This window comes from Sminthopsis crassicaudata, chromosome 4, assembly GCF_048593235.1.
Source record: "Sminthopsis crassicaudata isolate SCR6 chromosome 4, ASM4859323v1, whole genome shotgun sequence".
Lineage (NCBI taxonomy): Eukaryota > Metazoa > Chordata > Mammalia > Dasyuromorphia > Dasyuridae > Sminthopsis > Sminthopsis crassicaudata.
In genome coordinates this window covers 32,121,355-32,145,732 of record NC_133620.1, presented here as the reverse complement: position 1 = coordinate 32,145,732, position 24,378 = coordinate 32,121,355, and the positions used below count along the sequence as shown (strand labels likewise).

Here is a 24,378-nt window from a genome sequence, read left to right as displayed (position 1 = left end):
CTCAGGCCCAAGGTTCTTCCCCAGGAAGCTGCAGCATCCTCAATAGCAGGACTCCAGCTCCTTCCAACCCCTTTGCAGGGCCCCTCAAGGCCTCTGCCAGAAACTCCCAGCAGCCAGCTGCAGACTGGCCCTGCGGCTTCCCGCTGCTGGGTCTAATTACAGCTCTGGTGTCTCGCCTGAAGCCGCCCACGACTCCAGCACTAACCCAGCCGGCCCTGACTCTGTTTACCCAGCATGCCTCTCCTCTGGAGCGCTGATGGCAGGTGGCGGCCAGAGCTAGCACAGGGCCTTCTGGGAAACCTTCAGCCTAAAGTCCTGGGGAAGCTGCTGCCTTGGAGCTCCGAGCTGGGGAGGACCACAGTCCTCCAGGTGTCCAGGCTAGGTGCAACGCTAACCTGAAGGGCACCTGGGAGCAGGGGGGCCGGGAAGGAAAGAGGGAATGGAGGGAGGGAGGGAAGAAGGATGAGGGAAAGAAGGAAGGAAGGAAAGAAAAAAGAAAAGAAGGAAGGAGGGAGGGAAGAGGGAAAGAGGAAAGGAAGGAAAGAAAAAAGGAAGGGAGGGAGGAAATGAAGGAAAAGAAGAAGGACGAAAACAAAGGGAAAAAGGAAGGGAAGGAAGGAAGGAAGAACAGGAAGAAAAGAAAGAAATCTGCTTCTGAGCTGGGTAGGACAGGGGACGGGCAGAGTAGTTAGGGACAGGTTTCTCCCAGTTCTTGTCTTCTGCATAATTCCATTTCTGGTGGCCAAAGGGACACAAAGGTCAGAGCTGAGCCTAGAGTCAGAAAGGCCCGAGTTCAAATTTCCTCAGACACTCGTTAGCTATGCGATGTTGGCAGGACACTCGGCGTCCTCACCTATAAACTGGGGGCTGTTTTTTCCCCTCATCCTGCAGGGTTGTTGTGCAGATCTAACGAGAGAACATTTGCAAAGGGCTTAACCCAGTGCCTGGGTACTAGGTGCTTATTAAATACTTATTCCCTTCCCTTAAACATTTATTAATTACTTAGTATGTGCCAATATGAAGAAGAAAAAGGAAGCACTTCCTGCTCCCAAGAAACTCATATACAAGTGGGGGAAATAACATTATAGCAAAAAGTCAATTAAATATCTGTTTGGGGTTCACTTGTGATTCCCATTAGCATAAAGAAGTTCATTAAGGAAACTCCCTCTACCTTAATCTGATCCAACACTTTACAAAATACATTCCAATTAAAACCCAAGTAATTGAGGAAGAGGACTGAGGCAGGGCGCTAGGATAGACCTGACATTGAAAGAAACTAATCAATGAGATGAAAGAGAACCTTGGGAGGAAAATGGAGCATTTCAAGAAAGAACCCGATTTCCATCATCAGAATCTATCAGGACTCGGAATGTCAGCCCCCTGGGGGCAGGGAATGGTGTCCCTCTCTATCCCCAGCACCTAATACAGGGCGTCTTCCATAAAGTAAGCCCTTAAATTAATCAAATGGAATCCTTTGAAACCATATTTGATTTTGTATCTTCACTTCTCACAGATAAAGAAGCTGACTTTGGCCCAAGTCTGCATGGCCAAATGGCCAAACTGGAATCCGCATCCAGACCGTCCTTTTCCAAATCCGTATTCCTCACACCCCTGAGCCACCTTGGGCCAAGGTCTGCCACCTTTATATTCTGTCAAGGGGCACTGTCACATAGTGGACAGAAGCCAGCTTAGAATCAGCAAAGCAGGGATGAAATCCTGCCTCAGACAAATATTGCCTGTCTAACTGGGCGTGTCATCTAATCTCCTGGTCTCCCCAAATAACTTTTTTATTTTTTTTTTTGGCCAGGCAATTGGGGTTAAGTGACTTGCCCCGTTGTACAGCTATTAAGTGCTAAATGTCTGAGGCCACATTTGAACTCAAATCCTCCTGACTTCAGGGCTGGTGCTCTATCCACTGCTCCATGTAGCTGCTTCCTCTTCCCCCAAATAACTCTTTATAAAGTATGAAACCACAAGTCTTACTTTTAAAAAATTATGTTAGAATCCTTCTCAACTTACACATTTTCTCTAGGCACTAAGCTCCTGCCGTGGGGCCATTTTCATTGGCTGTCGTCCCCCCCACCCCGTGCTTTTCTGCCTTCTCAAGCCTCAGCTAAAATCCCCCCTCTACATAAACCCTTCCCCAGTCCCATTAAAGCTGGTGCCTTCCCGGGAGACTATGACCAATGGATCTTGTATGTATAAAATTGTTTGCAAGTAGTTCCCAAGCCCCATCCCTATTAGAACATTTTAGAATGGTTTTATATCCCCTGTACTTAGCACAGGGCTTGGTATACAGTAAGGGCTCACTAAGTGCTTGTTTGACTGACTGGCCGAATTATAGTACCAACTACAAACATTGGGTTCTCTCTATCTCTGTTTCTCTCTTTTTCCACCAGACTTCATCACTGTGATTCCAGCTACAGAAGCAGACCCAAACTCCATTTGGATCCTTTTTTGACTCATTTTGATAAAGGGTATAGCAGTTCATTCAAGCCCCACCCCCTTGGAGCTGTTTTCTCGCCGAGTTTAGCCTGAGCAAGATGGCCAAGCTTCAGCACTGACAGTAAATAACATTTTCCCCTTGTGAAAGGGACATGTGCTTGCTTATTCACACTTCGGACAAGGGCCAGCTCGACTCCCTGCCCAGGAAGTCTGAATATTTGCTTTCCAATCTCTATTTGCCAAGTACAATTTGTTGCTATGTCAGTTTATTTTAATCAGTTCCCATTAAAAAAGTTCTTTCAACTTCCAGAATTTTGGAAAGTCTTGACCTGTTTGTGCAAATAACTTTTGCTCCATACAAGGATATTTACTCCCACTGCCCACTCTTAAGAAAAGGAGGGTGGGGGTGGGAAATCTCACTCACAGGATGAGGTTGCAGGTGTTTACCAGTCTCAGATGCTCTATTTTAGTTTCTGTAATTGAGTTGCACCTAATAGTCTACTTAAAAATTGGGGGAGAAAAAAAAAAAACACAACAAAGAACAACTTCTTTCTCTTAGTACCTGCTTGGAAATGTTACCAGTTTCTCTTTCATATGTCCCGAGCTGTTTTCACATTAAAACCCTTATGGAATTTCTGAGTATCTCTAATATGTAAAGTTTACTTTTCAAAAAAGCTAAAATGCATGTTCTTGGAGTAAAGTTCCCTTCCCTCTAATGTTAACACATGTCCGATGATTTCCAGAAGGGGATCAGGGAAAATCAGAGACCTCTGCCTGCTTCTGGCTCCGTATGATTCATTACTGGGTTGAGTCCCTCCCACCCAAATTGGTTGCTGACATGGGGTAGAAAAAGGCCGTTTGTGCCTGTCCGATCTCTTGCAAACTCCAAGAAAATCAGATGTTAGGAGATGGAAGAAAAAAGGGTCCTCTTCTAACTAGGAGAATTCTAGTGGAACTCTTCCCCTGTGGAGCATGGAACAGGCAGGCTTGAAGGAGAGGCTCCCGGCTCTCCCAGAAGCTTCTTTTTGTGCACCCCTTTCCAACACAGACCATGGGGACATCAGGCAGCCCTGCAAAGCCTACCATTTCAGGGGAAGCGTCCAAAGGACAACGCCAGGGCTGACCCTAGGAATGAGCAGAAGCGACTTGGGATGGAAAAGCTGAGTTCAAATCCATCCTCATTCACTTACTGTGTGACCCTAGGTAAAATACCTAATTCCGATTGCCTCCAGAAAGAAAAAGAAAAGAATTGAGATGCTTTTCTCCCAGCATTTACAGCAAGATCCAAAAACTGTTTTTTGTGCTTAAGATGTGCTCCCTTCAGATCTCAGGTGCCACTTCCCTATCTCCCCATCCTTCTATACCCCCCCAATTACTTAGTACTTATTTTATAAACAGTCTGTGTTTATTTATTTGTGTATATGTTGTTTCTTCCCAAAAGAATGTAAGCTGCCTAAGGGCAGGGGCCTTTATGGATCCTCAATGCCTCCTATGTATGCAGTAGGCACTTAATTCAATGCTATTCTCACATAAAAAGTTGTTTTCACACTGTCCCTGCACTCCCCATTAAAACGTGAGCTCTTTGAGGGAAGGGCCCTTTTTTTGCCTGATATACAGTAGGCACACAATAAGTGCCTGTTACCTTGATTTGTTTGTTGACTGATCATGGAATTAGGTAACAGATGGTACCTTAGGGATCACTTATTCATTTTGCACACAGAGACACTGAGGCCCAAAGAGATGCGATTTTCCCAAAGTCCTAAGAGTTGTTTAATTGCAGAATTTGAAAGAATACGAATTTTGATTTGGGTTGGAAGAAGTAAAGAGAAGAAAAAGGGGGGAGTGATTGTGAAGAAGGGGTTTTTGGGGGCGAGCAGGCCTGCTTAGATGCAATGAGAGAGCTAGAAGGGAGATAAGAGAAGCCCCCTTCATAATTTATTTGGACTGATCCTAGAACTAGAATTCCTCTCCTGTCCGAATCCCCATCTTCATATCTTCTCCCAGCTGGGATAAATAAGGAATCTGAGCTTCATCCTCCACACCTGAGTCCTTCCTCCTCATCCCTACCCTGCTTAGTGCTCATCCCATGAGGAGACATTCACCTTCCAGCCCTCAGCAGCTCTGCCTAGGAAACCAAGGGGGGGAAATAAAGATGTAAGGAAGTTATGGAAAACTGGAAGAGGCCCCAGACTTGGGAGGGAGATTTCTTAAAGGGATGAACAACCTTTTGATTTTTTGGACTAAAGAAAACTTCCACCAGTGCGGTATAGGAGGGTTATTCCAAAGGGAATACTGACCAGCTGCTTCTCTACCTCCCTTGAGGGCAGAAGAAGAGGAAATGGTTTTAAATTGTGGCAGCAGTGATTTAGGTAAGACATAAAAGAACCTGGATGGTTACACGAGAGAATTTCTGGAATCTTTCCCTAGAGGAACTTAAGGATAGGATTGATAGCCATCTGTCCAGAGGTAACTGGGTAGAGGGGAGGAGGATGAAAGAGATCTTGATCTCTTGTTCTGGGAGCCTGCCCTCCCTTTAGAAAGTAGTTCTTTACTAAATTAATGTCTCCTACTTCACGGACCCTCCTGGTTAAGACTGTCTCATATTTCTTGCTCTTAAGAAGAATAAACTGAAATTTTAGGTTGGAAAATTTTTCAAAGGTTTTACAAAGTGAACATTCGTTTCCCCTAGAACATCAATCAATCAATAAGTTTTTATTAAGTGTTTACTGTATGCTGCTGCTGGGTGGCACAGGGTATAGAATGTCAGTCTTGGAATCAGAAAGAGTCATCTTCCCATGAGTTCAAATTTAACCTCAGGCATTCACTAGCTGTATGATCCTGGACAAGTCACTTAATCTTGCCTGCCTCCGTTTGCTCACCTGTAAAATGGGCTGGAGAAGGAAATGGCAAACCAATCTAGGGTCTTTGCCAAGAATACCCCAAATGGTGTCATGAAGTCATGTTGTGACTGAATGACAACAACAAACAAATTTTACGTGCCAGGCCATGGGATAGACCCAGGCCCCGTTCTCAAGAAACTTATAATCTAGCCGTGAGGCAAAAGCTCTCTCGACCAAAAAGACATCGTCCTCTATTCATTTTTTAGGTAAAAAGTAAAGTCTATTAGAGGCACAGCGGATGGAAGGTCTCACTAGGGGACTGGAAGTTCCCAGGTTTAAATTCTGCTAATTAATATTTCTGACCCTCAGAGAAACTGGTAACATTTCCAAGCAGGTACTAAGAGAAAGAAGTTGTTGTTTTTTTTTTCTCCCAATTTTTAAGTAGACTATTAGGTGCAACTCAATTACAGAGTAAGGGTAATAATATTTGCACTATTTTACAGGAATTCTAGCAACTGCAAGTAATGCTTGCACTATTTACCTCACATGATTGCTAACTGCAAACTTGCATTATTTACCTCACAAAATGGCTAACAACTGCAAGTAATACAAAAGTGCAAGTAAATACTTGCTCTATCCACCTCATAGGATTGTTAATATCTGCAAGTAATAGTTGCACTATCCACTTTACGGGATTATTAATATCTTCAGGTAATCTTTGCACTATCTACTTTAGAGGATTGTTAATATCTATAAAAGGCTTTGAAAACTGCAAAGTGACAAGTATGCATTTCATTAGCCTTATAGATTATGGGAGAAATGGTGATTTTACAGAATTAGAAAGGCAGGCTTTGATTCAAAACTGGCTGTTCTTTGGAGCAGTTACTCGGAGAGAGGCCTTTCCCATTTATACTTTGAGTGTGTGTGTGTGTGTATGTGTATTATATATATATTTCTTTTTTTACTAAGTTAAGAAATTCTTTTTTTTTCCTTTATTAAAAATATTAATGTTTACATGTTAAAATCACAGATAAAACATGTAATTTACATGTTAAAATATTTTTTCGGGTTTTTTTTTTTTTTTAAGTTTTGAGTTACAAATTCTATCTCTTCCCCTCCCTGAGACAGGTTATACATGTGCCATCACGAAAAACATTTACATATTTAAATCAGAGATTATTAATCTGAGTTCTGTGGCATTTAAAAAACATTTGAATAAATCTATTTCAATATAACTCAGTTTCCTTCATAATGCTATAAATCTTATTTTATTCACTTAAAAACTTTGTTCTGAAAAAGGTTCGTGGATCTCCACTGGACTGCCAAAGGGATCCCTTTGGCAGGAATTCATGCCTAAAAAAAAGGTTATGAATCCCTGCTTTAACTGGCTCCTGGGCCCTTAATTGGGTCGGCTAAACAGTCTCCACAAAGGGCAACAAAAGGGCTCAAATCTGCGGGCACCTGCTCAAGCGGCATCTCTAAAGCCAAAGAACGCCTTGATTTCCTGTTTCTGGGATCAGTGAAAGGCAGAGGGGGATGCTGGAGGGAAGGGAATCTGGAGGCCGTGGTCCCATCCCCACAGTCTGAGCACCCAGGAAGACCCAGTGATAAATTCAACAAGGGGATCTGTGGAGAGCAGCGCTCCCCGTTCCTGGCTCCCTTGAGCGAGGTGAGAGTCCCTCACCAGCTCCAATTTTTTTGAGACTTCAAATTCTCTTAGAGATCTGAGGGTTTCTACAAATATTCTAGGTCCAGTACAAATGGGAAGAAAACTGTGAGATAATGGGTCTCTCCAGACTAAGCACAGGCTCAGCGATAAGACCAAGGTTGCCCAAACAGAACCAGTGGGAAGACCACGTGTGTGAACATGGGAGGAAGGAAGTCGACTCCTTTCCCAAATGCCTGGAAGAGTGAGCCAGTGTTTACTATCTTATGAAACAAAGTGAATTTTCTTCTTCCACCTTCCTGGCCTTCCACCTTATCTTTTTCCTGAGGAAACGATGAAGTACTACCTTACTGCCCTCCTGAGCCCCTAGCAGTGGGAGGGTAGTATGTACTTTAGTGCTATATTTAACTTTAAAAGAAGATTTTTTTCCTTCCCTGTGGGCTTTATCATATCAGCTTTCTGTCTGTCCAGTCAAGTTCCTCCAACACTAAAAGCTGTATTCCCTCCTTCAGGAGTCTGGGCAAGGTCCATTCTCAAGTTTTCTGTTCTGTTCTGTTGTCTAACTTCTGATATTCAGTATATAGACTTGTGACTGGTTCACAGCCCACTCAAAGAGAAAGGAGAATTAATGAATTCTATATCAATGAGTTACTATGTGCCCAATACTATAAAACTAACAAACAAAAAGAAACTATCCTGACTCTAAAAGAAGCTATATCACAATAAAATGGAGATGTTACATATGAAAATGACCAGACTATTAAAAAGAAAGTCATTAATAACAGTTCTAAAAAAAATTTAAAAATCACCAGAATAGGAAAATTACATTTAAAAAGATTTAAAAAAAAAGGAAAATAGTTATAATAGTATTGATGGAGCAGTTTACATTTTGCAAACTGCTTTCTTATATGTTATCTCAACTGATTCTCATCTACCCTGGAAGGTAGATGTTATTATTCCCATTTTACAGAAGAGGAAACTGAGGCAAAGAAGTTAAAGTGACTTGCCCAGGTTAGGTCTTCCTGACTTCAAACCCAGGACTCTATTTATCCATTCATTGTTCCAGCCAGCCCATTAATTCAATGAAATTTGCATCGAGTAAGCAAAGGCAATCAATGACTCAAAACTATTCATTCTAGACTTTTCTTATTCTTTTCCTTGCCTGGTCCCCTTTCCCCAAACTATCCCCAGCTCTATCCAATCCTACTCCATGATGAAGAATAAATTATGTAGGCTAAAATGAGAGTGTTGTGGCTCACACTGAGGGCTGTGTTGTCAAAATACAGTGAATAGAGAATGTAATTCATAGTCAAAGAGCTGTTTTTGACAAAGTAGAAATTTGAAATTACGCAGACTCTTGCCTTGGTTACAATACACTTAAAATTTAAATATATGGTTTGGTTTGGTTTGGTTGCCCTGAGCTGCTTATGAAATGGAAAGAAACCAGTGGAGAGCAGCTATACTCTAAATAGGATCATGTTGATATATGGTGAAGGTTGCTGGTATGCTGTACCATCTCTGGCCTATGATTTTTCTTCCTTCCCTCCCCCAGTGAGTTAGTATAATGTAGATTAGTGATATTTTAGCCAATGCTTCTCTGGGGGGGGTGTTGTTTATTTTAAAATAGGTCCCCGCTGTTTCCTAAAACAGGATTATCCTTATTTTGGGAAGAGGGGAGGACAATTTTGCAAGTAATTGTCCTGAGAATTCATAAGAAATAGGGACCCTCCGTAGAGGGCTAGAAAGGAGCACAGAAGTCCATAGGACTCAAATCAAACTCAGGACAAATATACAGGATAAAGTGGGCTACTTTAGGAGAGCTGTGGCTTCCAGCAATAAGGAGGCAAGAGTCACAATATCCCTGCCCTGACTAGACGCCATCCATAGGAGCGAGTTCCGTTTGGGGAGCAACTTAGAGAAAGAAATCCAAAATGGTGAATGGTCTTGATTCTCCACCATAGTCATGGATGGTGCCATTATGGGTGCAAGAAGCTAAAGGTGTTCAGCTCAGAGAAGACAAAAGTCAAGGGAAACTTGAGTGCTCAAGTATCTGAAGGCCATGACAGGATAAAGAAATTCATTTCCCAGGAAAGACCCAAAAGGCACTTAGGTGGTTCAGCAGCCCTCAGTTTTCATCTGTAAGATGCGGGTATTTATAATGGGCAGCTAAATGGCTCCATCGTCACAGAACACGGGGCTGCTTCTTCAGGAGTTCAAATCCAGCATTAGACACTATCTACGTGACCCTGAGTAATTCATTTAACCCTCCATGTCTCAGTTTTCTCATTTGAAAATTATAATTTTCATATTTTATATGAAATTTTACATAATTTGTGTAATTAAAGCATCTGCCCCCTAGAATTGTGAGGTGAATAGGAGATATACTATTAGTAAACGATTTACAGACCTTCAAGCTGGTTTTATAACTACCTGCCAGTTATTCATTTTTCTCCACAGGTACAGGACCAGCCTGGAAGACTCATGGTGATTTTCAGTCTGGGTGCTCCTGGGCGCTGCCTCTGGAGTAAGGAAACTGTGCTCCTCTCTCTTCCTCCCGGTGTCTCTCTCTGAACCTTGCTGAGTTTCCCAGAACCACCCACCTTTAGCATCAGTAGTTACCTCAGGGGCCGTCTATAGCAACCTCATATTCTAGATGGAGAAAAACTCCCAAGGGAGTGGGAGGAGGTGACAGTCCCCGCCTCTAGATTTCATTGAGGCATCCCCATCTGCTTACAGCCAGGAGCTTGCAAACTTTAATGTGCTACATAAATGCTGGATGGCAAGCTGCCTCTTGGTCTGGATGCCGGGCAAGGGGATGAATTCAATAATCTAAAGTCTCCGCCTCTTTATTAAATGCTTTCCAAAGTTCAATTCCACGGTCGACATTGAACCTACTGAACTTTCTATGACATAAGACAAGACTCAATTCTGGTTCTTCGGTAATCCTGGAGAATTCTGCCTGGGGTAGAAGGAGAATTCTTAGAATGCTTAGAATAGGGAATCGGGGACAAACCTGGCCCAGCAGGAAAATGTTAAACCACCTGCAAGGAGCAGGAATGGTTCTTGTCTGAGCTCAGTAGTGTTCAAGTCCTAGGACCTTTCTGGCCCTTACAGTACTCAACATGTGATTGTTCCTTGGAAGGTAATTGTGAACAAAGGAGATTGCATATCAACTGGGAATGGAAAGTAGAGCGGCTGGGTGCTAGATTTGTTTTCCCACGTCAAATCTAGTCTCAGGCACTGTGTAACCCTGAGCAAGTCACTTAACCCATCTGCCTCAGTTTCCCCACCTGTAACGTGAGCTGGAGAAGGAAAAAAACTGCCCTCCAGTGTCTCTGCCAAGAAAACCCCAAGTGATTGAAATAGCCAAACAACAAAACCAAAAACTCATTGCAAGGATTATCCAGGTCTGTGTATTGGAGGTAGATCAATGTTCAATATTCTGCCCCTTCCTTTCCCCGCAGAAGCCCGGTGGCCACACTCACCTGTATGAGAGTAGATGTACCACAAGGCGCCCATCAAGAGTGCTCCTATCACGAAAGCTGCAAAGGCAATGCCCATGACGGTCAGTGTGTCCAGGCCGGGTAAAAAGTCTGGCCAGAAGGGAACAAAGAGACAAAAGGTCAACTGACAGGGAGCTCTCGATTTGGATGCCCTACTGTCACCTCGGTGCTATACTCAGTTTAACAACTATTTTCACAGTTGTTGGTGTTTACTGATATAACGTATTTTATGGACACCACTTAAATGCCTACTATGTGCCAGATAAAGGTGATCCAAGCAGGTTTTCCAGGGCACCGGGACACCAGCAGCAATCTGTCATAATTGTTAGCATTTATATAATGTTTTTATGTTTTGCAAACACTTTATCTGATTTAAGATTTTTTTCTCAATAACATTTTAACAACATTTCTTAACATTTGTATAAATTTTGAGTTCCCTTCCTCCCTTGAGAAGGCAAACAATTTGATATATATTATACATGTGTAGTCATAAAAAACATTTCCATATTAGCCATGTTGTGGAAGAAAACTCAGACTCCAAAAGAATAATACAGTTAAAAAAGCATTCCGATTGAAAGAACTTTCTGTATTATCTCACTTGATGTTCATGATAACCCTGTGAGGAGGAGCCTTTATTTATCCTCATTTTAAAAGTGAAGAAATTGAGTCAGAGACAGCCTTGGGCTCTCTGCTAAAAAGTATCTGACATGGAATTTGAACTCAGGCCTTTCCGACCCCAAGCCCAGTACTAATCACTAGGCCACTAGGACCTACTTACTCCCGGCTACAGTTAGGCCATCTCAAAAGTGGGATTTGAATCCATCCTCTGATTCTCTGCCCAAGCCCTCTATCAGCTGAGTCAAAATGCTTCTACAATGAATGAGGAAATACGCACTTTTAAAGTAAAGCAAGTAAGGGAGGAAAGAGAGAAACTATTTTGGGACATTTTATGGGCCTTTAAAAGTTGAATGAGTAATCTAAAAAAGAAAATGGGGGAGCAGGAACGAAAACCCCACTTTGGATGGTCTCATTTCTTGGATCCCTTCCTAGAGTCAGCTCCCCACCTTGATGATTCCATTGGGCAACCAAGCCACTTTTCCAAGCTCAGCCTCACTAACCGGAGGGGGACGGAAGGGCTTTTCAAAGGAGTGATGTCAGCTTTACAGTCAGTGAAACACATAAGTAGAAGTGATTGTTCCTTATTCTTGGCAATGAATTTTATGTTTAAGATGAATTCCAGGCCATAAAAACAGAATATTTCCTTTCTGCTAAGGAAACTAGCTTTTTCAAGTCTTCAACTAAAAAGTTAAAATCTGTTTTATAAGGGCAAGGCCTTGGATGGAGAGGATAATTCGTAGGGTCCCTAGATCCTGAATGTTATAAATGACAGGTCTGGGTCTTCCCTATCCTTACAATCATTTCCAAGTCATGAGCCTTTTCAAATGCTCTCTAGTTATATAATTTCTAATCTAGTTGTTTCTTCTTTCTAATAAACTACTATAAAATGTTTAGTTAGAGCCAATCAAAAAGCATTCTGTTAAGTGCCTACTATGTGCCAGACACTATTGAGTTGTGGATGTAAGTAATTGAAATAGGTTTTCTAGAGCAAAGGGACTCGGGATGGTCAACCAGAAAGAGAATTATACTGGCAGCTGAGAGACCTGCCTCCATTCTCTCATGGACCAAATGGCCTTAGGGAGACTTGATTATCTCTAAGCCTCAGCTGTTTCATCTTTAAAATGGGAGCAAAGTACAGGACACATAACATGTGCTTAATTAATACTTGTTGATTGGCTGATTGATGAAGAAACTATGGGGAAAGATGTTTCTATGGAGAATGCAGTCCCTAGACAGGACAATGGAAATCCTCTCTTCCAATTGCAAAATCTGAAGGCCCAAATCACAAATCCTGCTAATTTGTCCTGCTAATCATGCTTCCTTCACTCTTTTAACAGAGTACTTGTGGACACAAGTAATAAACTGGGAAAATCCAAGCTCATATGTTCATTCTTTGAGAATTCTCTATGGAGGATCTATGGAAAGACACAGTCAAAGACCACATAAGATGAGAAGAGTGGAAAGAATCCGAGCTGGACCCAGGGGAAGACTCCCATCCGTGAGTTTAATGGTCTATAAAGCAGAAGTCCCAAATCTGCAGCCCTCGCACAATATTCCAAGTCTCATGATTCACAATCTAAAGACTTTCCTAGGTAGCCAGGAAGTTCAGTGGCTAGAGCACTAGATCCGAAGCCAGAGAGGTTTGAGTTCAAATTGGGCCTCAGACATGCTGAGCAAATCACTTTATCTCAGTTTATTCATCTATAAAATGGGGATAATAATAGCCTCCACCTCCCGGAGTTGCTGGGAGGATAAAGTGGGGCAATATTTGTAAAATATATTGCAAACCACAAAACACTAAATGTTAGCTCTTATTTTCACTGATCTAGGAGGGTCCCGAATCTATTTCAGCTTGAAAATAACTTTTTTTCCCCACAGATGTAGCATGAAATCTTTCAGACCCTAAGTTTAAGTCCAAAAAAGTCTTAGTACTTTAGAAGAATAAATGAATCTCTCCACATTAAAGCACCTGCTTCTTTCCCATTCTTATATATCAACATTAGTTCAGGTAGATAGGAAGGATGCCAAAGCCAAGAGGGAAACAAAGGGGAGAAGCAAGAGAAGAGAAAGGGAGAGAAGGAATGAGAGCAGAAATCCCTTATCAAAACTTCTGGCAAACCTACATCGACTATCATGCTCTAAGAAAAGCCCAAGGGAGCTTCATTTCAAAATATGAAGATTTATGAAAACTTACGTGGTGTTTTCCCGATTGGATTGGCAATAGTTGAATCTGAATAGGAAAAAGAAGCATTAATCACAGGGTGTCCCCTTATCAAAATCCAAAGCAATCATCAACATTTTAGCCAAAGGCTAATAATACAGAGTTATTGCAAAAGCAGATATTTTAGCTTACATCAGCAGAACTTTCTAATAGTCATGGTTTATGAAATTTCATTTAAAGGTCTCTTCAGATCTGAAATTCACCCTAGAGGGTTCGGAGGTTTTGTTATCATTGTTGTTTTGATCTGGGACTGAGCTTTCATCCATGTGGGAACTCCCATGAGGGGATTTCTCTCCATGGCTGTAGATCAGCAAGTTACTTATTTTTAACTTCAGAATTTGAGAGAGTTCCAGGAGAGCTGAGCTGTTATACGGCTTGTCCACAGTCTCAGGATCCTAATGGGATCACAGATCCAGAGCTAAAAAGATTCCCAGAGGTCATATAGTCCTGACAGCTAAGAAAGTCATATGGTTAGTAGAGACAAGAGCATCTGAGTGTATAGATGACTAAGATGTTAATGAACTTGTAGTTTGGCCCATATAAAGAAAACCAGACACAGAAAACCACATTTTCTCTAAACACATCAATTAAGATGTGATGGTACACTTTACAAATGGATTCACCAGAGAGTTCTGTTCAATAGCAAAGAGTTTTTACTAAAGGTTTCCATTTAGAAAACTTTGATTAGAGGATTAAATTAATCAGCAATGTGTGTACAAAGAGGCATTCAGGAAAAACATGGTAAAGTTAAAGCTTGTCTATACAAAGACACTCTTCCCCACCCATCCCCACCCCCACTTCTAGGAGATGTTTCAGGAATGACAGGATATATCCCCTTTTCTATGCTACAGGATAATTCTGATTGGCAATAGGAGTCTGCCATGATATGAATTTGATTTACCAAATCCTATGCACAGCTTTGTAGAATCTGATTGTGTAATCAATCCAGTTGCCTTTAAGTCAATTAAAGTTGAGTTCTTGATGGGCCTAGTCAATCTTTTCTCTCCGCTATTTTTAAGTAGGGGCCTTTTAACAATTTCTGGAAGAGGATCACATCATGTATCTTTGTATTCCTCTTAAGACCTAATCCTCTAATGAAACATGCTATTAACAACTCCAGAAAGTGAGCCGATGGACTCAAAAAGTATAGAAAGAAGTATATTTTCATCTCTTTTTTTCTTTCATTCTATTTTTGTACATGGCTACTGAGGAGGTTTATTTTAAATAACTATCCATATTGTAAAGGCATTTTGCTTTTCTTGTCTTCTCAATGGGTAGGAGAAGAGAAGGAGAAGGGAGAAGATTTGAAACCAAAAATAAAATAACAAAATTGAGTTATCAAAAATGAAGGAGCTTTCTAAGATTCCCTTTAGTTTGAAATATTTGGTCTTGTAAGTGAATGACCTTACTCTTATCACTCAAACAACCTTATGCTATGTATATTTTCCCTTTTCTACTTTACACTCATATTTGGGAGAGTTTTGTGTTTTCTGTCAGTAAGAAAAAAGGCAGTGCCTCTAGAGAGTGAGTACATGAGGGTCAAATCCCATCTCCATTGTTCTCTATCTAACAAGGGCAAGGCCCTGACCCTCCCTAAACTGCTGTTTACTCATTTGTAAAAATAGCTGCCCTCTGAGATTTGTTCCAATTATAATTCTGTGATTTTATAGACTCCAAAAAAGAGAAAACCTGCAACATGAAGGTGATCTTTGAAAAAGAAAAAGCTGAAAAATGCACAAAGAATGTTTATTTTCCTCTAGGGCACTAGTTAGAACAATACTTTTCAATACAGTTTTACTCATCTCATAAAGTTCACCTTCAGTTTAATCCAGTCAACCTCTACGGCAATACAAACTCTGAACTCTTCCCCCATTCCATCCAGAGGTAGCCTCCTAATTAGTAAACCTCATTAAATTGTTTTACTGTGGATTAAAGTCTTCCCATATGACTACTTTTTATATAACAAAAAACGCTGAAATTTCAGGATAATTGCCCTAAGCCTGAATGATTTTAAGTCGCTGTGAAGCAGAGATTAGAAAGAAAAATCAAACCACCCAACTTGAAAGCAGAATGAATTACTGGAAGTAATAACGGCTACATTATTAACGCCTAATTGTCTGGACTGGGAAAAAGCGTGCTGCTGACCCATTGCCAGCAGGAATACATCCTCCAAAATAGGTAATGGGAACAGCGGATTAGGAGGAAGCAGGAGCCTTTGTTAAACCTTGGGTGCTCACCAGCTGTTGGCCAGTTTCTGGGACGCTTGGACAATTGCTGCTTCTTTCTTCTTGCTCTAATTGGAAGACTTGGATTATACATTGGCTAATCCATTTAAGAGGGAACCCAGTGAATAGATAAAGGGTTAGCCTCCAAGTCAGGAAGCTGGAGCTCCAAGACCCACCTCTGACCCTCTGAGAGAGGCTGGGTGACCCTGGTCATTTACTGTCTGGGCGCCCCCGGCAATTCTCTAAGCTTATAAACTGGACACATACAGTTTTGTGCCGGTCCGGCCAGTTTCTTCCTCAGGCACTCCTTTTAACAATGAAATCAAAAGCCATTCATTCATAGAGGGAACTTTTGTGATGATTATTACAACTATTGCCTCAAGTGGTTGGAAATTAGCTAATAAAAATCTTTACCTTGTAAATGTCACAGCTGGACATTTTGTAACTGACTTGAGGTCTATTGCATCACCAGCTGAAATTAACTTAAAACTCATTTCATTAACATGAATTGAACCACATTGAGGCAATATGGGGCACGGAGTCTAGAATCAGGAAGACCCGGATTCAAATTCTACCAGTGGCTAGAAGATCCTGGGCAAGTCACCTAACCGCAGCTCCCCAGGCCGGCTGGCTTTAGGGGTGGAGGAGGAAGATGGATAATGGCAACATCCGTATATTTGCACAAGCAGAATCATGGAACGTCTGGGTGAGGAAGGGGTCTGGGATCCTGGTCCCGTGATTGGAAGCTTCATTCCCAGAGTGGGACAGGAAGGCCTGAGAATGGAGTAACTTTTGTAAGGTCACAGCAATCTGCTGTCCTGGCCCTCGCCGCCACTAGAGCAGGAGCCGGGGCACATGACTCTTGTTATGACATTGCATGACTATTTGTTCTAAATGATGAACTTTCCTGCCTAAAAACCTCAGAAACAGATGGGTAAATCTCAGGCTTTTCATAAAGTTAATTTTGAAATTAGGACCAAATAATTCTCCTTTTTAATTTCATTGGAATGGGCTGCTTCCAATAGGCACATGGGCGTGTGTGTGTATGTGTGTGCGTGCACGCACTTGTGTAAGTATATATGTATGTGTGCAGGTATAAATGTATATTTGTATACACAAACACACACACAGACAGAAAGAAAGGAAGAAAAGTAGAAGCAGAGGGAGGGAAAAGGAGAAAGAAGATGAAAACAGAGAAAGAAAAAAATTAAGTAGAACGTAAGACAGGAATGGGGGTAGGGAGAATGTAAAAAATAGAGAGAGAGAAAGAGAGCACACATTTTGTATATAGATGCAAATGATGATTTAGGCAAAACATTTATTCCTGAAGGGGGGGAAAAATACGTTTCTCTATCCATTAAATCAATTTAAATGCAATAAGGGAACATTAAACAATAGAAGAATAAAGAAATTTTGTGTAAAACTTATTAACAATTTCAGTCACTAGATCTGATCACTTTAAGGATATGGGAGGGCCACTGACGGGAAGTATGGCCCAATGGAAAGCGCCTAAAATTCCAAAGGATTTCGATTACAGTTCTGCTATTCATTTACTATCCCTCTGACTTTAAACAAGTCACTTCCTGGCTCTGGGACTTGATTTCCTCTTCAGTAACAAGAAAAGGTTACCACTGTCATCCCTCCCAGCTCCAAATCCATGATTCTGTGAATTGGTTTCACTTAACTTTTTGTTAACGGGGAGGGTTTAATGGTGCAGTTTGAAAGTGCACATCTGGAAATGACTGAACAAAAGGAATCAATAAAACTTTTTAAAGCACACTTTTCCTATTTATAGGCAGCTAGATGGTTTAGTGGATAAAGCACTATAGACAAGCAGAAGACCCAAGTTCAAATATCTCCTCAGGTATTTATGAGCTGTGTGGTCCTGGACAAGTCATCTAACTTCTGTCTGAGTCCCTCCATTTATAAAATGAAGCTAATAATATCACCTATCTCCCAAGGTTGTTGTGAGATCAAATGCTATAATATTTGCAAAGCATTTTGCAAACTTTAAAGCACTACATAAATGCTACATATTATATATATGTATTTTGGTGAGGGTAAGCAGACCTAAGATTTTATCAGTGTCAGATGCTGACTATCAACTCCTGTGTAATATTAGCTTAAGAGAGCTGACTGTGGCAACTCAGACATTAAATAAATGGGGAGGGAGAGAAGGAAAGAGGAAGGGTGGAGGGGAGGAGGGGAGGAGGGGAGGAAGGAAAGGAGGAAGGAAGGAAGGAAGGAAAGAAGGAAAGAAGGAAGGAAGGAAGGAAGGAAGGAAGGAAGGAAGGAAGGAAGGAAGGAAGGAAGGAAGGAAGGAAGGAAGGAAGGAAGGAAGGAAGGAAGGAAGGAAGGAAGGAAGGAAGGAAGGAAGGAAGGAAGGAAGGAAGGAAAGAAGGAAGGAAGGAAGGAAGGAAGGAAGGAAGGAAGGAAGGAAGGAAGGAAGGAAGGAAGGAAGGAAGGAAAGAAGGAAGGAAGGAAGGAAGGAAGGAAGGAAGGAAGGAAGGAAGGAAGGAAGGAAGGAAGGAAGGAAGGAAGGAAGGAAGGAAGGAAGGAAGGAAGGAAGGAAGGAAGGAAGGAAGGAAGGAAGGAAGGAAGGAAAGAAGGAAGGAAGGAAGGAAGGAAAGAAGGAAGGAAGGAATGAAGGAAGGAAAGAAGGAAGGAAGGAAGGAAAGAAGGAAGGGAGGGAGGAAGGAAGGAAGGGAGGGACGAAGGAAGGAAGGAAGGGAGGGAGGGAGGGAGGGAGAGAGGAAGGAAAGAAAGAAGGAAAGAAGGAAGGGAGAAAGACCATTTTTATTATCGCTTGAAGATAAGCTGCCCTGATGTCAGGTAAAAGCTGGGTACTCTCTGTGGAGGGCACTATGGTTTACCTGTGGCTTCATCTTCATAGATGACCAGCAGGGGTTTGGTGAATGTTTTTTTGTTCTGCATCATGGCCCAGATCATGCTGGCGTCCAGAGAGGTACAGGCTTCATCAGGAGGGATGCACTGTGGAGAAGAAGGAGAGAGGTCAGGCCCGGGGATTTTCTCAGAAGTGAGCCTTCCCAGCCCCTGCCAGCACAGCTGTGGGGCTGCCTCATTATCAGAGTGCCTCAGTGTTATTTACTGAAGAGAAACAGGAGATGGAAGCATTTATCAGACCAAACTCCCAACAAGCTGCACAATCTACTGGCGCAGGAAATGTATTCTCAGCTGCATTTCAAAAGGCAAACCCCACAGGCCGGGTTGTGTTTTCCCTTCCTCTAGATAAACCAGAGACCTGGTGCTCTCTGTTCAGCAGCTTGATGGGACACGAAGGCTTTGTCCACATAGGATGTAGAAATGTACGCATATGAAATTGTTTCAGTCTACTGAGTCAAAAGGATTAGTAATTTAGCTCTTCTCCTTTTATTAAAGAGGTCAGGCTACGGGTGCAAAATACAGAATCCTTATATTGTCAGGCTCAGTGTTAACTAGTTTTGAAGAATGGTTCAAAACCCATCATAGATACTTATTTGTTGAGTGGTTTGGGCAAATCTAATAACCCCTTTGTACCTCAGTTTCTTCACCTGTAAAAATGGATTTTACGACCTCTAAGGTCCCTTCTGGTTCTAAGCTGTTGGCCTTATGATCCTACACTTTAGACAAGTCACTTAACATTTCTTGGCTTCCACTAAGAGTTTGGATCAAATGGTCTTTGAGTTCTTGCCTCTCTAGATCTATGACTGAATCAGTGCAATGACCAATGTTGATTTCAGGGAACTGATAATAAATAGTATTTTCCTTTTCTCCATAGGGAGGTGATGAACTGTGAGTAGAGAACAAAACCTGTGCTTTCACACAAGATTAGTATGTTTTGTCTAACAATACGTCTTTGTACAAAGATGATGAGAAGAGAGATGGTACTAGGAAATGACAAAGTTATGTAAATATTTTTTTTAAAAGAGTGTGTGTCACAGGCACACACAAGGCTGATGTGATTAAATACCCTAATTAAAGTTGGCAGTTCTGTGGTTTGGCAACAGTTCCATATAACCAGTAATGTCTTATGGTAAGACTTCTGGTCCACCATTATAATAATTCACTATATTCCAGCATGAGGAGCCACAATATAAAGTTTAAATATCTGCTAACTTCCCTTGAAAGCTTTCCTGAATAGAACCAACTTTATAATCCACTCAGAGAAGGTAAAAAACAATTGCAAATCAAGTCTTTGAGGGGCATGGAAAAATTAATGCTCGCATTGGACTTGTTCTTTAGTCTATTTGTAGCCCTGGCTCTCCACATGATCTGAATAGCAGAGATAAAGCCAGACCACTCCCTCCATGGAAAATAATCCTAATTTATCACATGTAATGTCCTCTTTAATAACACAAATGGAAAAAAATCATATTGTCAAGATTTATTCCATAAGATTTCATAAAACTCAGGTCACTGAAATTATATTTACTTTATTACTCTATTTTTGGCTGTTCTAAAACTGAACATTGAAATTGGCCATAACTTGTGATTATTCTGAAGGTCACCACTGTCTTTTTTTTTTTTTTTTCTTTAAAGAAGAAATTTAAAAGTTCAAGGGAGCCAATGAAATACTAACCTTTGGCAACCCGTGGGTATCTTCTTCCTTCTTTGTGCACAAGGTGAGTTCACATTGTAGGAAGAGCAGGGAAGTGTTAAAAATGGGTTTAAGTCTGAAGCTAAATCTCTTTTTGTCCGTATGAGCGTGGAACCGAGAGAAATGGGCCTTCTGGGGCGAATAGAATCTCACGGATTCATCTTTAGGACAAATGTTCTCAATGATAGTGTAATCAGACATCCTGTCAGAGTTGGCATTCGGAGAGATAAAACACGTTTGGATGGCAAATCCCACGTCTCGGTCGGCCTTGGTAACAGAGACCTACATAACAACAACACAAAGGAGATAAACTGAGAATGAGCCCAAAGCATCAGGGACTGGCACGGCCTTTCAGCCACGCTTCAGACAGACATGGCAGCCCAGAGAGGCTGCATCTCAAAGGGAGGGAGCTGCTGTTTATTTAAACTGGAGTTTAAACCTGCAGTTTTGTGCATCAGCCTGGGAAATTCCAACACACGTTAAACTTAACCCCCCAGAACTCAGTTCCATTATGTTTCTAGTGCATGCAATGACTTCCTCCCCAGCTCTCCACCAAATTAAAAATGAACACAGGATGAATCAATCACTATTTGTGAGACCTCAGGCAAGCTGGAGCCTTGGTTTCCTTGCCTACAACATGGGGATAATAAGAGCACTTATTAGCTCATATTGTTGGAATAATCAAATGAAAGATACAAAGTGCTTCACAAACTTTTAAAGGCTACATAATTATTAGCTGTAATTATTATTGATAGAGACAGCATGGGATAGTGGAGAAAAAGCTGGAGAAGAGCTCGATTCAAGTCTTCCCAGGGACACATGCTGACTGTGTGACCTCGGGAAAGTCACCGAACTTTTGTTCCAATGATCTAGGCAACTCTCTCAAGACTACAAGTTGCACAAAAATGCTGACCTATATTAGCAGAAGGAGTCTCCTTGTTTGGGAATTCCCTGGTCCAATAAAATCACTGATCCAATCCCTATCCAGGTTCCTATTGTCATTATTTATTTATTTCCCCACACACACCCACCCACATACACCATCTTTTAGATATTTTATTATTATTATTATTTTTATTAAATCTTTTTTATTTTCAAAACATATGCATGGATAATTTTTCAACATGAATCCTTGCAAGACCTTGTGTTCTAATTTTCCATCTCCTTCCCCCATCCCCTTTCCTAGATGGCAAGTAATCCAATATATGTTAAACTTGGTAAAAATAGATGTTAAATCCAACCTATGCATACATATTTATACAATTATCTTGCTGCACAAAAAAATCAAATTAAACTGGAAAAAATGAGTAAGAAAATAAAATGCAAACAAATCATAACAAAAGGAGTGAAAATGCTATGTTGTGATCCACACTCAGTCCCTACAGTCCTCTCTCTGGGGGGAGATGGCTCTCTTCACAAGATCATTGGAACTAGTCTGGATTATCTCATTGCTAAAGAGAGCTACATCTGTCAGAACAGTATAATCTTGTTGTTGCCATGTACAATGATCTCCTGGTTCTGCTCTGCCACTATTTATAATAATAATTATTATTAAGAACTGCCATAATGCTAGGATTAAAATTAGCCGCAGTTTGGTGGCTAGGATTTGATACATCAGGAGCTTGTTCCCCTTTATTAACCAGTAATTAACAAACCCCAAATATGAACAAAGCCCCAAATATTCCTGAGAACCCAGCAAATAATAAATCACATTGGGATCTGAATATCCAGAGTCAGAACTACTGTCCTTAAGTACTCAGGTACTACCATAATCCATAAAAAATACAAGAGCAACATTTTCAACAATGTCATCACACTAAATGTTCATAACAATATCTAAAATCTAAATAGAAAACTGGCAAAATATAGAGGCCAAGCAGAAATTAAAATCACAGGAGAATAAGAAGGCAGGGAATGTCTTTTGCCTCTTTTTTATCCCTGTGCTTAGCACAGTGCCTGGCACATAGTAGGCACTTAACAAATATTCACTGATTGATGGGCTGAATAGGACAAGGTATATTATTGTGCATGTCATAGGAGTTGCCCTGACGACACTTTGAGTGAATCCTCAAAAAATGATTGTATACCAATATTCTTAATTAATTATATTTAAAATTTTATATTATGTTGTGTTTATGTTATACATTACATTTTATATAATATATTGCTATCCATAATATATATTAAATAATATATTATTACATTGACATATAATAATTAATATTATCACTATTAATATATTAATATCATAAACACATATATAAAAACACATAATTATATGACATAATAAGTAATGTAAATAATATTTATATATAATTATATTAATATATAATCAATTATATTTTATATAAATATATTTAAAATTGTATATTATATAACTAAATAATAAGTATAGTATTAAATATGAAAGCTTATAGTAACTACTTATCCTCAAGTCATTTCTATCTGAATACTATTAAAAAAACAACAACAAAATAATAGCCACTAGTTAGTTATTGATGATGAACCCACATGGAGTAGGGAGAAACTTTATTGTTGATCATTCAATTCTTCAATACCTTCACCACTCTATTGGAAATATGAACAAAAAGATATAAACCACAAAAAATTAATTTTCCTAAATGAAAAATTAGCTCCTGGGCTTTACAGTAATATTAATCCTGTAAAGTGACTGCCGCTTTTAAAAAAGATTCTCTAAAGAGAAGAGTAAAAAGATCAAAACTTACTTAGCACAGAAAAGGTAAGCTGAATTTAGGACTTGCAGAAAGTCAGTGTTAGCAGTTACTGCAAAAATGCTGGCACCTTTCTCAAGAGGCAGAACCAATCTTCCTTTTCAAAGGATGTAATATTATATAATGGGTGACTCAATCTGGTGCAGCCCTTGGTTTGGCCAAATGTCCCAAGTTGTTTTCAGGTCCAACACAAGTTTCCTTCATTCTTGACTGAAGCTTCGGAGGGGGATTTTAAGGGAAAATCTTATCTAAAATGTTTTCAACTCATTTATATTTCTTTAAAAAAAAATTGGTGTGGGCTAAAGCCAGATCCTATGCAGTTTCCCTTCTTTGGAAGCATGAGGTTTTGTTGGGCCAAAGGTAAACAAAATTCAAACCCTCGAAGTCACTTTTAAGATTCTAGTGGATACTCTCTTCAAAAAACCCTGCCTCATAGTTTGGGATGATTCCTTGAGAGGCATTCAAGTACTTTCTTTCTGGTAACACTCTTGACCAAATTAAGGATTAATGTAAAACTGGACACTTTAGGGAGAAAAATGAATTTTTATGTATTGCCCAATGCTTGCCACTGGAGATTCAGAACTTTGGCAAGAGTCAAGATGTGATTCAATTCTCCTCTCTAGGACAGTCTGTCCTACTCCAGACTGTTTCTGATATGAAACACTCTCCTACAATCAATTTCAGGACTCCAAATGATTCTGACAGAATGGCTTATCTAAATTTACTAAAGTTTGACATGGTCTGTTTTTGTTTTGTTTTGTTGGAGAATGGGTCTGACAAACTGAAATTTTTTTCTGCTAAGTCACCTTTCTAGAAAAATGAATTTTTTTTTAAACTTGAAAATCTTTGTTATGTCTCTTAATCTCAGGGTTTAACTTTGCAAGATTGAGAACAATATTATGAATTAATTTTTCTAAGAGAAAGGTATCATTTCATTCCTAACTGCTAGATTAAGTTTATTCTTTTCTGAAGGGGAAAAAAAAACACATAAGAAAGTTGCCCTAAACTCAGAATTTTTATATCCTATAAAAGGAAAACAAACAAAAAAAAATTATGAAAAGGCACCCTAAATTCAGTATTTTTCTATTCTGGAAAACAAAACAAAAAAAAACTCTATAAAATAGGTGTTTTTGAACTAAGTACATTTTTCCTTTCCAAAAAACAATTATAAAAACCATAATCAATATATAATGAATGCAACTGTTTTTAAAAATGCTGTTAAAATATCTTATTTTTTAAAAATTGTACATGTATATAAGCTGAGTTTTAAAAAATCTATGTCGGAATACTATATAAATATAATTACTGAGCTGTTCCCAAAGAACAGAATGACCAAATGTACCTTCTTTGAAGAGACAGGGACTATCGTATACATATAAAAACCCTTAAAAAGGACTGGGATTTGAGAATTGTTAAGAAGGAACAAATTGATACTATGAATTATTTTTATCCACAAGGCAAAGGAAATAGATAGTTGTATAAAATTTTTATTTCAAAATAAGATAACATCTGTTGCATATGATTATTTGCA

The 24,378-nt window shown here is 40.1% G+C and overlaps 1 protein-coding gene across 2 annotated transcripts in view; it reads right to left on the bottom strand.

The window, feature by feature from the left end:
• Positions 1-24,378, bottom strand: part of TGFBR3 (transforming growth factor beta receptor 3) — a 212,848-nt gene that overhangs the window by 2,074 nt on the left and 186,396 nt on the right. For both annotated transcript variants that reach the window (XM_074266257.1, XM_074266258.1), the window contains exons 13-16: positions 20,098-20,397; positions 18,392-18,509; positions 13,267-13,302; positions 10,437-10,544 (exon numbers count right to left, since the gene is read on the bottom strand). In XM_074266257.1, coding sequence (XP_074122358.1) covers positions 10,437-10,544; positions 13,267-13,302; positions 18,392-18,509; positions 20,098-20,397 — 562 coding nt within the window. The remainder of the gene's footprint in view (positions 1-10,436; positions 10,545-13,266; positions 13,303-18,391; positions 18,510-20,097; positions 20,398-24,378) is intronic.